The following is a 15,302-nucleotide window of genomic DNA, read 5'->3' on the forward strand; positions in this document are numbered from 1 at the left end:
ATTGGGAAGGACTTGGTTGTGGCTCCTAAGACAATTGAACCCTGGACAGCCCTGCCTGGGGAACCTGAAAATGGCTCCTTTAATCCCAACTGTCTTGCCTTTTGATCGTGCTTATCACTCTCCTTGGGTTCTTAGGTTTTTACATAGTAAATCTTCCCTCATGTGTTCCCTGCCAACTTTCCACGGCCCCCTTCTTGCACCGTGAGCCCCCTTGAGTACTAATGACAAAGTCTTGTTCATCCTTTATTTTTATCTCCTGAAGCGTTCAACACAGTGCTCTGTACTCAGTAGGCATGTAATGAATACTACTGAATGAATGAAAATGTCCCAAGTGATTGCCAGATCCCTGATTTCCCGATGGTGTCAAATGGGTTTTTCAGGTTGATAAAAACTATACGGAATTCTGGGGGCTTTTCCTTCTCTTCTCCTGAGGAACTCCATGGTGCCACACTGTGATAGGAATCTACAGTGAGATTCTGGGAAAGGAATCTGGGAACCTGGGAGGTCAACCTCACCCTAGTGAAGGAGTGCACTGACTGGAATCTTGTTAGCAACAGAAAGCAGTGAAATAACAATAATAATAATAACAATGATGACCAGCAATATTAATTGTATTTATTAAACGTGCTTAATTCACCGCTCTGTGCTCAGCAAGTGCTCGGTGAGTACCACCGTTGATGATCACTGATACTAGGTGCAAAGCACTGTACTAAGCACTGGGAGTGGATACATGACAGGAGCAGAATAATTAGGGAACCAAGTGCTCCAAAGAAAATGTAAAGACACTGAAGTGTTGCATAACAAATCACATTAAATGTTTATGCTTTAAACATTCAGGTTTCTGTCTATACTGACCTTTACTTTCAGAGGCGGGGCTGAGATGGTCAAGCTAGACCACCCCAAACCTAGGGAGAGAAGCCCAGAAATTTTCCAAACTCTCAGTTTCCTCCAGGTCCCAAGTTGTAGTCTCAGGAGCTTCCCTCAAGATTAGGAGGGAAAAATCGATAAGGAGAAGCTTTCCCCGAACTCGCTCACGCACGTACGCTCGAGTCCTCACGGAGACGTTCGGGAAGAAGCCGGGGCGGAGACGTGCTCACCCTGGTGATCCGCGGGAAGTGAAAGGGGTCTCCCATTCTGGGAGAGACACTCGGGCTTAGGGAAACGAGGATCTCTGGTGATCAGCACCAAGGGGCAGATGGATGGGTAGAAGGCTGACAGAAAGGCTATGGTGCTCTGCAGCTCGCTATCATACCCCTTTACAAAACTCATATAGAGGTTGATGCTACAGTCGATCCAGTAAATGCCCACGAAGCAGCTGACGAGAAGCAGGATGGTGTGAATGGCCCTGGTCTCGGCGGAGGATTTCGGGGCCCGGGCGGTGCCGTGGATGTGCTGGACTTGTCTGTGGTGTCGGTGCAACACGATCACCATGTAGCCGCTGGCCCAGGTCATGAGCAACACGAAGACGAGGTCTCGGAGGGTCATGGCGGTGAGAGTTACCACCACGCCGAACTCGTTACTCTTGGGGATGGTAGAACAATATTTTGAAATGTAAGTGTGTCCTGTGGTGGTGACGTTTTTGGTGGCTTGAGCCGTAGTGATTAAGCTGACGTAGATCAACAAATTGAGGTTCCAGAAGAAGAGGAAGGAGGGGAGGATGTAATGGGGGGCTCTGGGTTTGAACCGGGACCACCGGGAGGTGCCGGGGCTGACGGTGACGGCCTGGAACACGCTCAGGAGGCAGGTGGTGCAGATGGACAGGCCCCGGGCCACTCTCCTCAAATACACGACGATCTTGCAGCCGACATCATCCAGAATATTCTTCATCCCGAAGGCCGCCATCGTCTCCGGGACGCCCCGCGTGAGGAGGGTCACCGTGTTGGTCACGGTCAGGTGGGTGAGGATCAGGTCCGTGGGCTTCTTCCGCTGGGGCCGAGCCACGAAGATGTGGACGTACACCAAGAACATCGCCGAGTTCCCCAGCACGCCCACCACGGTCTGAGAGAGGAAGGAGATTCCCAATACCTGGTCACTTAAAAGCAGTGTCTTCATCTCCTTAGAAATGCAGAATCCTGAGAATTCAACATAAAAAATCAGAAGGGATTGGGAGTGAGAAATTATGGGAAGCGGGAACTTGGGAAACGGAGGACAAGGGTTAGTTAGCCTATCCCTGCTCGAGAGCATAGGAAAGTTTCCGTGATGATGGATCCTTGGTGAGTCAGAGTCATCGGACCTGGGTTCCGATCCCAACTCTGCCATGTGCCTGCCGTGTGGCCTTGGTCAAGTCACTTAACTTTTCTGTGCCTCAGTTACTTCATCTGTAAAAAGGGGAGTCAATCCTACTCCCTCCTACTTAGGCCGTGAGCCCCAAGTGGGACTGGGACTGTGTCCAATCTGAGTATCTAATAGCAACCCCAGTGCTTAGTACGGTGTTTGGCAAATGCACTTGACAGGGACTATTATTATTATTACTATTACAATATAGAGGAGATAAGAAAGTTGGCTTCTCGTAAACCTTGAAGTCCGAGTTAGTTAAAGGACAACTGTTTCCATCTTGAAAGTGAGAAGAAATGATGTCAGGTGAAACCTCGGCACAGGCAGTTCACTTGAAACTGATTATTCTAATATTTACATGTAATTCCTATTTTTGTCACTATGTGTTACATTTATATATTATAGCCACCGTATTATCATACTATATCACAATTATCATTAAGGGAAGCAGCGTGGCTTAGTGGAAAGAGCACGGCCTAGGGAGTCAGATATCGTGGGTTCGAATCCCGGCTCTGCCACGTGTCAACTGTGTGACTTCGGGCAAGGGACGTAACTTCTCTGTGCCTCGGTTACCTCATCTGTAAAATGGGGACAAAGACTGTGAGCCCCACGTGGGACAACGTGATAACCTTGTATCTATCCCAGGGCTTAGAACGGTGCTTGGCACATAGTAAACGCTTAACAAATGCCATCGACTGTGAGCCCGTTGTGTGCAGGGATTGTCTCTCTTTGTTGCTGAATTGTACTTTCCAAGTGCTTAATAGACTGCTCTGCACACAGTGAGCGCTCAACAAATACGATTGAATGAATATACTAAGCACTTGGGAGAGTACAATATAACGGACACATCGATGACTGTTGTGTTGATGCAACTCAGGCCGTTGGGAGTTAATTGGGGAAGACTTATTAGAGGAGGTCTTTGAACATAGGGAGAACTTTGGTCTGGTGGATCCGAGGGGGAACAGCATGAGGGAGGACACGGAAGCGGGGGAGTTGAGAGCGGAAGGGTGGTTAGACGTCGAGCTCGGGAGAAGCAAGGAGAGTGAAATGGGAAGAAGCGGGGGAACAAAATCAATACATGAATCGTTTGCCTAGTACAAGTAAAGCAGAACAAAACAAAGCAAAACACGTCCTACAGGACTCTGCAAACGGGAAGCATTCAATAAATACCATGAATTGACTGATTTGCAAAGACTATTCTTGCTGGACAGTGAATTTGGAAGATGATACTGAACGGTAGCCCCATTTCGCGGAAGGCAACTCGGGGTTGAATTGGGGCAGTAGGGGAACGAGTTAAATATTTCCATCTTTCGCACCGAGACTCACTGGAGAATTTGGCCCGCGGTCCTGGAACGCCCTCCCTCCTCACCTCCGCCAAACTGATTCTCTTTCCCTCTTCAAAACCTTACTTAAAAATCACCTCCTCCAAGAGGCCTTCCCAGACTGAGCTCCTCTTCCCCCTCTACTCCCTCTGCCATCCCCCCTTTACCTCTCCGCAGCTAAAGCCTCATTTCCCCTTTTCCCTCTGCTCCTCCACCTCTCCCTTCCCATCCCCACAGCACCGTACCCGTCCGCTCAACTGTATATATTTTCGTTACCCTATTTATTTTGTTAATGAATTGTACATCGCCTCAATTCTATTTAGTTGCCATCGGTTTTTACGAGATGTTCTTCCTCTTGACGCTGTTTAGTGCCATCGTTCTCGTCTGTCCGTCTCCCCCGATTAGACTGTAAGCCCGTCAAACGGCAGGGACCGTCTCTATCTGTTGCCGACTTGTTCATCCCAAGCGCTTAGTACAGTGCTCTGCACATAGTAAGCGCTCAATAAATACTATTGAATGAATGAATGAATTTGGCCAGAAGAGGGGAGAGGGTCCATTTCACTGAGAATGGTTAAGTACTGTGGAGATGGGGAGAGTGTGGGGGATTGTTTGAATTATGTCACCCCTGGAGGCAGAGGGATGGATTAGATGATCTATCCGGGTCCCTTACCGACTGAGGATTTAAGGAATCGGGAATGACCACTTCTTTGCACTTTTGGCCATGAAGAGCACAGTCTTAGTATTTGTTAAGCGATTACTGCGTGCCGGACACTGTTCTAAGTGCTGGGTTAGATGCCAGCTAATTAGGTTGGCCACAGTCATCCCCGTTTTACAGATGAAGGAACTGAGGCAAAGAGCAGCGAAGCGACTTGCTCAGGATCACCCTGCAGACGAGTGGCGGAGCCGGGATTTGAACTCAGGTCTTTCTGACTCCCGGGCCCATGCTCAGACGCTGACATACTTGCTTTGGGAGAGTTAAGGGGGTGACACGATCTAATTTAACTGAGATTGACTGAGAACTGGCTGGCCATGGCCACGTCTCATCCCTGATGTCGTTGCGTTTGATTCCCCTGTGAGAAAACCTGCCCCTCTTTCCTCGATCCGGATGCATTCATTCATTAAATCGTATTAATTGAACACTTAATGTGTGCAGAGCACTGTACTTGCGTGTGTCTGCTGTGTCTGCCCACATCTGCTGTGTGACCTGGGGCAAGTCCCCTCGCTTCTCTGGGCCTCAGTTACCTCCTCTCTAAAATGGGGATGAAGACTGTTGGCAGACAGGGATTGTGTTCGAAATTAACTTGTATCTACCCCAGTGCTCATCGTGGTGCTTGGCACGTAATAAGTGCCAAGTTTGATCATTATTTTATCATAATTTAAAAAGACAATTAACAAGTACGGTCATTATTATTAATAGTAGTAAGATGACATGAGACTGCAGATGTGAAACCGTTTTGAATTCTCAAGAATAAAGGGGGTGGGGATAGCGAAGGTGCAACTGGATCACATCACTGATTTACAGAAACGGAGACAGCCCTTTGCTGACTTGATTTTCTCTCTTTTTTTTTTTTTTTTTTCTACTTTCAGTCACACTCTCGTAACTGTGACTTGGTTTCCGTACCCCAGCATTCAGTATCAGGAGAAGCGACCCACGACCCCAGGAGACGAGAAATGGACGTTGGGGTATTTGAGGGGCGATTTCTAGCCAGTAGATTTCCGCTGAGAACACGGAGAAAGTAGTGCTGTTCCTTAGAGTTCCCCTTCTGCCGGACTCCCTCCAACCGGGCTTAGGGTTTCATGCAGGTTTTTGGTGCGGAGGAGGGAGAAGCGCTGAGAATTCTAACCGCTCGCACAAGCTGCACCTTAGAAGCTTTCCCAAAGCATCACCCCCTATCCACGACCCATAGTCCCTGACCTTTGGATTCTGCTAAATTTCCTTCTTCGGGAGGAAGATGTCACGCCTTCCCCCGTTTTGGAGACCGAGACATCAGGAAACGGCGCGCTCAGTCACCTTGCGCCCTCCTCCCTTACCTCACCGCTACAACCCAGCCCACCACGCTCGGTGTCTCTAAATGCCACCCTACTCTCTGTACCTCAATCTCGTCTGTAATAATAATAACGATGTCGGTGTTTATTAAGCGCTTACTATGTGCAGAGCACTGTTCTAAGCGCTGGGGGAGATGCAGGGTAATCGGGTTGTCCCACGTGAGGCTCACAGTTAATCCCCATTTTCCAGATGAGGGAACTGAGGCCCAGAGAAGTGAAGTGACTTGCCCACGGTCACACAGCTGACAAGTGGCAGATCTGGGAGTCGAACCCACGACTATTCTCGCCGCCCATCTCCCGCCCACATCCCGCCGCGGCCCGGAACACCCTTCCTCTTCGTATCTGACAGACAGTTCCTCTCTCCCACTTCAAAGCCTAACTGAAGGCCCATCTGCAAGAGTCTTTCCTGGACTCTGCCCTCATTTCCTCTTCTCCCACTCCTTTCTGGGTCTCCCCTGCCCTTGGATTTTCTCCCCTTTCCACCCTTCCCTCAGCCCCACAGCTCTCATGTCCGGATCTGCAATTTATTAACGTCCGTCTCTCCCTTTAGGCTCACTGTTCGTAGGCTCATAGGTTCGCTGCGGGCAGGTAACGTGTCCGCCAGCTCTGTTGTACTGGACTCTCCCTGCCGCTTAGTACAGTGCTCTGCACACAGTGAGCACTCAGCCGATACGATCGATCGGTCGACGGATTGAACACTCACCGGGCCGGTCTGGGCTGTCGCAGGGTGAAGCGCGTGGTCCGTCTGAATCCGGAGGGGCTGACCGGAAAGCAGTTATAGGATTGAGGGCACGTGACCTCATCTCCCCACGGCTGTGATTATCGTGTCACTCGCTGCGTCTGCGACACTGTCTGGAGGGGGAGTCCGACCCATCCCCCTTAGGAAGTACCAGCCTTTCCCGCTTCCAATCATCCTCCTTCCCAGGTCCCCGAGACTGTTCAGTGAATGAAGCGAGCAATTAACCGACAAACCCTTTGGCTGCAAAAGCGCCATCGAGGGGTCTTGAGCCGTGTACCCTAGTTACCCCTCGGGGAGGGCTATTTTCAGAGAATCCTAGAGCCGGAAGGGATCTCACAGAATCCAGGCCTCCCCTTGCTGGTTCTCAAACCGGGTTCGGTGTAAACCGGCTGTGGAATGTCTCCAAAATCTGACCGTGGATGCCGTCTGTGGATGGGACTGAAGGAGGGGTCTGAGGGAGGAGAGGGATGGGGGAGATGTAACACCCTCTTATTGAGAAGCAGCGTGGCTCAGTGGAAAGAGCCCGGGCCTGGGAGCCAGAGGTCACGGGTTCTAATCCCGGTTCCGCCGCCTGTCAGCTGTGTGACCTTGGGCAAGTCGCTTCACTTCTCGGTGCCTCAGTGACCTCATCCGGAAAATGGGCCCTAAGTGGGACAACCCGATTACCCTGTATCCACCCCAGCGCTTAGAACAGTGCTTGGCACGTAGGAAGCGCTTAACGGATACCGACCTCATTACCGGTGGAGGAGGGCCCCCTTGCCCCGGGCTATATCGTCCTTGGGGTCGGAGGGTAATGGCTTCCTGTATTTTCAATCTATATTTAAAATCTCATTTCAAAGAGTTTCCTGGTAGAATCATCGGGCTCAAAGAAACAGTTTCGATCCCATCGATCAGTGATATCTACTGAGCGCTTCCCGTGCGCCGAGCACCGTATCGAACGCTTCGGAGAATACAGTTAAGTTGGTATGTCTGCTCCCTGCCAACATCGTTTACAATCTAGAGGAGAAGCCCTTTTCCCGCCTCACCCCTGGTTCTTTAGGCTTGGGATTGGTACCTGTCTGCCGTGTGAACTTGGGCGAGACACTGAACTTCTCTGGGCCTCAGTTACCCCATTTGTAAAAGCTACACTGGAAGCTTGTGGACAGGGAACACATCTACCCTCTCTGTTATATTATGCTCTCCCAAGTTCTTAGTGGAGAGCACTGCACACACTGAGTGCTCAGTAAATATGGTAGATTGATTGATGGGGAGAGTACAGTAAAACAGAGTTGGCAGAAACCTTCTCCGCCCACAGTGAGCTACCTCCTAACCCATTAGTACAGCGCTTAACAGACACCATAATGATCACATTACACCCAGTCTGGCTCCCAGAAACTCCAGCTGCGCTCAAGACCAGGATTGAATCAGTCAGCATTCAGTGAATCAGGGGTGTTTACTGCTGCCAACCGTAGTAAGCACCTAAGATACGCACCAATCAATTAATGGCATTTATTGAGCACTTACAGTGCTTGGGAGAGTACAATACAAAAGTGTTGGTAGACACATTCCCTGCCCACAGTGAACAAAAAAGATTGAGTTGACATTCACTCCTGCTCGTGTCCATTGATTTGCATCTTCCTGGGGAAACCTGAGGAGAGAAAGGAGTTTGGGAGGGGATATGTTGATCCCTGTGACCCACGGACGGATGGAAACATCTCGTCGTCTCAAAGAAAATCAGGGATGTAAATAAGGAGCTAATCCAAGTACTAGGGCGAAAGAGAAGGGAGGGGGAGAAGAGAAAATGAGGGCTTAGTCAAGGAAATCCTCTTTGAAGAGATGTGGCTTCAGTGAGAATTGGAACGGGGGGTGAGGGGGGAGAGTGATGATTGTCTTTTGGATAAGAGGGTGAGCATTCCAAGCCAGTGTCAAGACATGAGTAGAAGGTTGGCGGTGAGATAGAGGAAACCGAGGCACACTCTATCGGTTGGCATCAGAGGGCTGAAAGACAGAGGCGGGTCGAGGATAATGCCAAGATTACGGAAGGATGCTGGTGCTGTCTACGGTTAGGGGAAAGTCAAGGAGACCCCCGCCTCCCCCGCCCGTGCTGTTTCCGTTAAGCCACGGCTGCTTCCCTCACATAGGTATGCGCTTATACGTGTGTGCGCGGCCCTTACGCTCTCTGCGGGGAGACAGACACCAGTATCAATCAATAAAATACAGATATATACATGAATGAGGGAGCAAGTCGGGGCGACGAAGAAGGGAGTGGAAGAAAAGGAAAAGAGGGCTTAGGGAAGGTCTCTTGGAGGAGATGCGCCTTCAGTAAGACTTGGAAGTGGGGGAGAGTTAATATCTGTCAGATTTGAAGAGGGGGAGCGTTCCAAGCCAGATGTGGGCAGAAGATGAGCTAGATGAGACTGAGGTACAGTGAGAAGGTTAGCATCAGAGGAGCTAAGAGGAGTGGGAGAGTAGGAGAGTGGTGAGGTAGAGAAGGGAAAAGTGATTGAGTGCTTTAAACCGAGGGCGAGGAGTTTTTGTTCGATGTGGAGGTGGATGGGCAACCACCCGGAGGTCGTCGAAGAGGGAGGAAACATGGAAGTGCAGCACACGTTGGGGAGAACGAACCGAAAACAAGAGTTTCGTTTCCTGTAAACCCCTGCTCATGCCCGGAGGCAGACGTTTTCCTGGGGAAACTTGGAGACAGAAAAGGTCCGGGTGGCGATACGTTGATCCCTGTGTTCCACGGAAGGACCGAAACAACTCGTCATCTCGAGGACGCACTGGGGCCAGGGGAAACGGGGATCTCGGCAGATCAACACCAAGGGGGAGAGCGAGGGAAAACACGTCGACAGGAAGTTCATGACACTCTGAAGTTCAGTGTCGTGATCCTTCAAGAAGCTCAAATGAAGGGTGATGAGACCGTTGATGCAATAGAAGGAAACAAAGCAGCCGACGAGGAGGAGGATGGTGTGAATGGCTCGGGTCTCCGTGGAGGATTTCGGGGAGCGGCCGGTGCCGTGGATGTGCCGGACTCGTCCTTGGTGTCGGTGTAGCACGAACACCATGTAGCCGCTGGCCCAGCTCATGAGGAACACGAAGACGAGGTCTCGGAAAGTCATGCAAGTTAAAGTTAGAGTGACGGTAACGTCACTGCTCTTGGGTATAGTAGAACAGTATTTCGTGATGTAAGTATTTTCCGTGTTGCTGCCGTTTCTAACGGCTTTAGCGGATTCAATTATATTGATGGAGATCAGCATATTCAGGAGCCAGAAGAAGAAGAAGGAAGGGAGGATGTAATGGGGGGCTCTGGGCTTGAACCGGGACAACCAGGAGGTGCCGGGACTGATGGTGACGGCCTGGAACACGCTCAGGAGACAGGTGGAGCAGATGGACAGATCCCGAGCCACTCTCCTCACATACACGATTACCTTGCACCCAACGTCATCCAGAATATTCTTCATCCCAAAGACCACCATCATCTCTGGGACGCCCCGCGTGAGAAGGGTCACCGTGTTGGTCACCGTCAGGTGGGTGAGGATCAGGTCTGTGTGCTTCTTCTGCTGGGGCTGAGCCACAGAGATGGAGAGGTACACCAAGAACATCGTTGTGTTGCCCAGCACGCCGACCCCAGTCTGGAAGAGGTAGGAAATTCCCAATATCAAAAAACATCCTCTTGACTTCTTCGGAACGGCAGAATCCGGATAATCCTGTTTTAAGACCAGAAAGGATCGTAAACCCTGGGAAGATGGAATAGGAGAAGCACAAGACAATTGTCCATCGACCTCTGCCTAGAAGCACGGAATGATCTCCAGGTTGGTTGGACACCAGCCAGAACGTCCAACTGCAGTCGCTTCGGAGGATCATCGGCTTCTTGTGTTCCGCCCCTGGAGTTTAGATATAGATGGGAAAGAGGCAGGGCTCAGCTGCCAACACCCCCCCCCCTCCCCCGCCAATGATCCTTTTCATAGCAGCCAGGTCAGGTGATCCAGTTTTTATTTGTCAGAAACAAACTATACAAAATTAAGTTTGTTAGAAACAAACAAGTGCCGACTGTGTCTCAATCGCTCTTCTAAGAGCTGGGGTAGATACAAGTTAATCAGGTTGGTCACAGTCCCTGTCCCCCAGTTTAAGTAGGAAGGAGAACAGGCCCTGAATTCCCATTTTGCCGATGAGGGAACCGAGGCACAGAGAAGGTAAGTGACTTGCCCAAGGTCACGCAGCAGGTGAATGGTAGAGGTAGGGTTAGAACCCGAGTCCTCTGACTACCAGGCCTGCTTTTTTTTCCATTAATAATGTTGGTATTTGTCAAGCGCTTACTATGTGCAGAGCACTGTTCTAAGCGCCGGGGGAGATACAGGGTCATCAGGTTGTCCCACGTGAGGCTCACAGTCTCAGTCCCCATTTTACAGACGAGGTAACTGAGGCACAGGGAAGTTAAGTGACTCGCCCACAGTCACGCAGCTGACAAGCGGCAGAGCCGGGATTCGAACCCATGACCTCGGACTCCCAAGCCTGGGCTCTTTCCACTGAGCCACGCTGCTTCTCTGCATTAAGCCGTGCTGCTTTCCCGGGGAAGCGCCTGGTAGGCAGGAAGCCCGTCACTTCATTATTCCGTACTTCCCAAGCTCCTATGATTGGGCCGCACAAATTGGGCTCTCAATAAACGTCACCATCCCACTCTGTCACCGCTACTGAGGAGACCCGATTTCGGATTTAAAGGCATCAGAAGCTTCACCCGGTTCCCTCGGGAAAAGACCTAAACCTCTCACGGATAGCTGTGCAGTGAGGAAGAGATGTCCCGACCACTTAGAACAGTGTTTTTTACACACTAAACAGGCGGTAAATTCATTCATTCATAATTTATTGAGCGCTTCCTATGTGCAGAGCACTGTACTGAGCGCTTGGAATGTACAATTCGGCAACAGAGAGAGACAATCCCTGCCCGTCGACGGGCTCACAGTCTAATCTGGGGAGTCGGACGGACGAAAGCCAGACAACTTAATCGCCATACATAGCATCAAGGGGTCGGACACCTCACGAACAAAATAAATAGGGTAATAAAAATATACTACCGGCCACTGAAACGAGAGTGTAGATGTGAGAACACTTTGAGTTCTGGAGAATAAAACTTTAGGTCTCTGAGGGGTGGCGGGATTTCATCATCGAAATATAACAGTGTGGTCGGTGTTCTGATTCTCCTTTTCTCATGCCTTTCCTTCGAGTAATTCACTCTCAGACACGGCACTGGACGTGTCCGCGTGGAAGGCGGAGAGGACGCTATTAAACTATTTGATATACGGGCTCTAGCCGGTCGTTGACTTCTGAGAAGGTGCCAGCGAGAGCTTCCGCTCCTTAGAATTATTCCTTGCCAGTCCTCCCGCATCCGGGTTTATAATAATAGTAACGGTTCCGGTGGCAATAACGATGAGGGTGATATTTATCAAGTCGTTACCGTGTGCCAAGAATGATGATAAGCGGTAGGAATGATTAGATTGGACGCGGTCTCCGTCTCCCACTGTGCTCGTCGGCTCAGAGGGAGGGAGAACAGGTAGTTTCCCGTCGTTTTACAGGCGAAGAAACCGAGGCACCGAGAAGCCGAGGTAAAACAGAAGGCGAGCGGCAGTGCCTGTTTTCAAACCCTGGTCTCCTGCCTCCGGCTTTTGGAAGAGAGGAGGTAGAAATCCTGAAGACTCAGCCGTTGGCTGAGACTCCCATCGGGGACCTTTTCCTGGATCACCCCATTCCCAGCATCCCGGAAGACAGGCTCTTGTCCCACCTTCCTCTCCGGGAGGAAGGGTCTACGAAGCAACCCTAAGATATGGGGAAACACTCACCCGCGTCCGCCCGTGCCGCTGCTGGGTTGAGAGCGAGGCGCTCGGTCCGTCTGAATCTGGAGGGACCGATGGGGCAGATCTAGGGACGAGGTGAGGGGGAGCGCGTCTCCCTCCGGGCCGCCGTTACCGTGTCACTCTCTGCGGCCGGGTCATTCTCTGCGAGGAAACCTGGAGAGGTCTCCGATGGAGCGGCCGACTTCCCTCCCCAGCGAGAAGCCTTCCCCTCAGCGGGTGCCGGTGACAGGTTAACGAGGGAAACGAGGAATTGAGCAATCGGTGCTTCTGCCAGGGGATGAGACTTGGAATCCTCAAGCCGAAAGGAACGTCAAACTCCCGCCCCGCCCCATGGGTTTTCCCGCCGGAGGAAGGACCCGGCGGCAGCCGTCGGAAAGTTTTCCACCACCGTTATTTCCAAAGGCAAGCGGTTGGTCTCCGTGGGTGAGGTTGAGAGAGAGGCTGAGGATGGGGGAGTTCAGGGTGGACGAGACGCTCTATACCGTCACCCGGGGGGAAACTTCCTTCCCACCGTCGTGGCCCGGCGGACCCGGGAGGAGTCCGAAGGAGCTGGGTTCTAATCCCGCTTCTGCCACTCGTCCGCCCTGTGCCCTTCGGCAAGTCACTTCGCTTCTCTGTGCCTCAGTTTCCTCATCTGAAAGGTGAGGACTCCGATCTGGTTATCTTATATGTGGCCCAGTGATCGGCACACATTAAATGCAAAACATTAAGTGGAGAAGCAGCGCGGCCCAGTGGAGGGAGCACGGGCCGGGGAGTCAGAGATCGCGGGTTCAAATCCCGGCTCTGCCGCCTGTCAGCCGTGGGACTCCGGGCAAGTCGCTTCACTTCTCTGGGCCTCGGTGACCTCATCTGTAAAATGGGGATGAAGACCGGGAGCCCCACGTGGGACAACCCCGTCGCCTTGTATCCTCCCCGGCGCTTAGAACGGTGCTTTGCACATAGTGAGTGCTTAACAAATGCCAACATTATTATAATAACAATACCACAGTTATTCTTCTTTCTAATTAGTGTGGCTTAGTGGATGGAGCACAGGCCTTGGGAGTCATAAGGATCTGGGTTCTAACCCAGATCCTCCACTCGTCTGCCGGATGATGTGGGCAAGCCACTCCACCTCTCTGGGCCTCAGTTACCTCATCTGTTAAATGGGGGTTAAGAGTGTGAGCCCCATGTGGGACAGGGACTGTGTCAATCTGATTAACTCGTATCTACCCCAGTACTTAGAACAGTGCTTGGTACACAGTAAGTGCTTAAAAAAATGCCCTTATTATTATTATTAGGAGAAACTCGAGCACTTCATATTTCAAATGATTATGTGGTGTACAAAGACTGGATAGTGGCCGTGATATTATTCCCTTCTTCTGTTTAACTTTGCTCCCCGCCAGAGATGATCCGCACGGAAACGGATGCACCGCCTTCTTCTTTCTAAAATTTAACGTCCTAGTGGGTTTGGATCGTCCTCTCACATCTGATCCCCCAGCCTGTTCATCCTCTCCATATCTATCAGTCAATCAGTGGTACTTATTGAGCGCCTATTGTGTGAGGAGCAGTTTACTAAGCACTTGGGAGAGTACAACGCAATGAAGACCCATTCTCTGCCCACAAGGAGCTTATAGTCTACAGCCTAGAAATATAATCTGTAGCTCTCCGTTGATCTCGCCCCCAATTCTCCCCCTTCTCCTTGAATACTGGGGTCCAGGACCGGTTGCGGATTTTGGTCTGAGCAGTAGTTGAGGGGAGTGGAAGGGCGGACGCGTTCTCCTTAGCTTCTAGACCTTTTTTATTGCACCCCGTAGCTCACCGGAACAAAAGAAAGTCCTAGAAGCGGCATGTCCTACTGGAAAGGGTACAGGATTAATAATTACAGTATCTCTCACGGGAGACTTAATTAATATTAATAGTATTTCTTACGCACTTACTATGTGCCAGGTAACGTTTTAAGCGCCGAAGTAGATACCAGGTAACCAGGTCGGACAGAGACCCCGTCCCAGATGGGGTTTACGGCCGAGGTAGGAGGGAGTAGGATTTAATTCTTACAGATGCACAGACTGTAAAGTGACTTGCCCAAGGTCACACAGCAGGCAGGTGTCAGACCCAGGATTAGAACCCACATCCTCCGACACCCAGGTCCGGAATCCGTCCGCCGGGCCACGCTGCTTGGCTCGGATTTTGATCTTGATGCTACCACTTGCCTGTTGTGGGACGATGGGCAGGTCATTTAACTTTTCCGTAGAACAGTTTCCTCGTCTGTAAAATGGGGATAAAATAGCTGCTCAGTCCCCACTGGACTGAAAGCCTATACGGGACAGGGATTGTTTTTGATTTGATAATAATAATAATGTCGGTATTTGTTAAGCGCTTACTATGTGCAGAGCACTGTTCTAAGCGCTGGCGTAGATATAGGGTCATCAGCTTGGCCCACGTGAGGCTCACAGTTAATCCCCATTTTGCAGATGAGGGAACTGAGGCCCAGAGAAGTGAAGTGACTTGCCCAAGGTCACACAGCTGACAGGTGGCAGCGGCGGCATTCGAACCTGTGACCTCTGACTCTGAGCCACGCTGCTTGAGAGAAACAGGGTGGTTTAGCGGATAGAGCAAGGGCCTTGAAGCCAGGAGGACCCGGGTTCTAATCCTGACGGTTAGAGCAGTGCTTCGCCCACAATAAGTCCTTAACAAGTACCATAATTATTACTGTCATCCCAGCTTTGCATTCGTCTGTTGTGTCACTTCACTTCTCTGGGCCTCAGTTCCCTCATCTGTAAAATGGGGATTAAGACCGTGAGCCCCAAGTGGGACAGGGACTGTGGCCAACCCGGTTATCTTCTATCTACCACGGTACTTAGAGCAGTTCCTCGACACATAATAAGCACTTTATAAACCCCACAACCGTTATCTGATTTTATGCCATCTACCCCAGCGGTCTGCGCACTGTAGGCGCTTAAACGGTACCGCGGCTATTATTATTATTATTATTATCTTCCACAGTCCAAAAACGTAATGTTCAGTTACTGACACCCACTCTCCATCATCAACTAATCGTCGGCTGCTTGGGTGGATTTTGATTTTGGAAATCTTGGTGGTTGAAATTTGTCGCCA

The 15,302-nt window shown here is 50.7% G+C and overlaps 2 protein-coding genes across 2 annotated transcripts; both read right to left on the minus strand.

Annotated features, from left to right (window-relative positions):
• Positions 1 to 1,053: 1,053 nt before the first annotated feature.
• ORNANAV1R3007 (vomeronasal 1 receptor ornAnaV1R3007) lies at positions 1,054 to 2,052 on the minus strand. Its single transcript, NM_001253399.1, has one exon. It carries the CDS (start codon positions 2,050 to 2,052, stop codon positions 1,054 to 1,056), a length of 999 nt encoding a protein of 332 aa, NP_001240328.1.
• A 6,968-nt stretch (positions 2,053 to 9,020) lies between these two features.
• Positions 9,021 to 10,020, minus strand: ORNANAV1R3006 (vomeronasal 1 receptor ornAnaV1R3006). The gene has a single exon (NM_001253398.2). The coding sequence runs from the start codon at positions 9,960 to 9,962 to the stop codon at positions 9,021 to 9,023; it is 942 nt and encodes a 313-aa protein (NP_001240327.2). The 5' UTR covers positions 9,963 to 10,020.
• Between the last annotated feature and the right edge of the window lie 5,282 nt (positions 10,021 to 15,302).

The sequence above is a fragment of the Ornithorhynchus anatinus genome, chromosome X3 (assembly GCF_004115215.2).
Source record: "Ornithorhynchus anatinus isolate Pmale09 chromosome X3, mOrnAna1.pri.v4, whole genome shotgun sequence".
In the NCBI taxonomy this organism is placed as follows: domain Eukaryota; kingdom Metazoa; phylum Chordata; class Mammalia; order Monotremata; family Ornithorhynchidae; genus Ornithorhynchus; species Ornithorhynchus anatinus.

What these genes read in the sequence shown, in the direction of transcription:
- ORNANAV1R3006 (NM_001253398.2), bottom strand. Translation starts at nt 9,962, where the DNA reads ATGTTCTTGGTGTACCTCTCCATCTCTGTGGCTCAGCCCCAGCAGAAG.
- ORNANAV1R3007 (NM_001253399.1), bottom strand. Translation starts at nt 2,052, where the DNA reads ATGAAGACACTGCTTTTAAGTGACCAGGTATTGGGAATCTCCTTCCTC.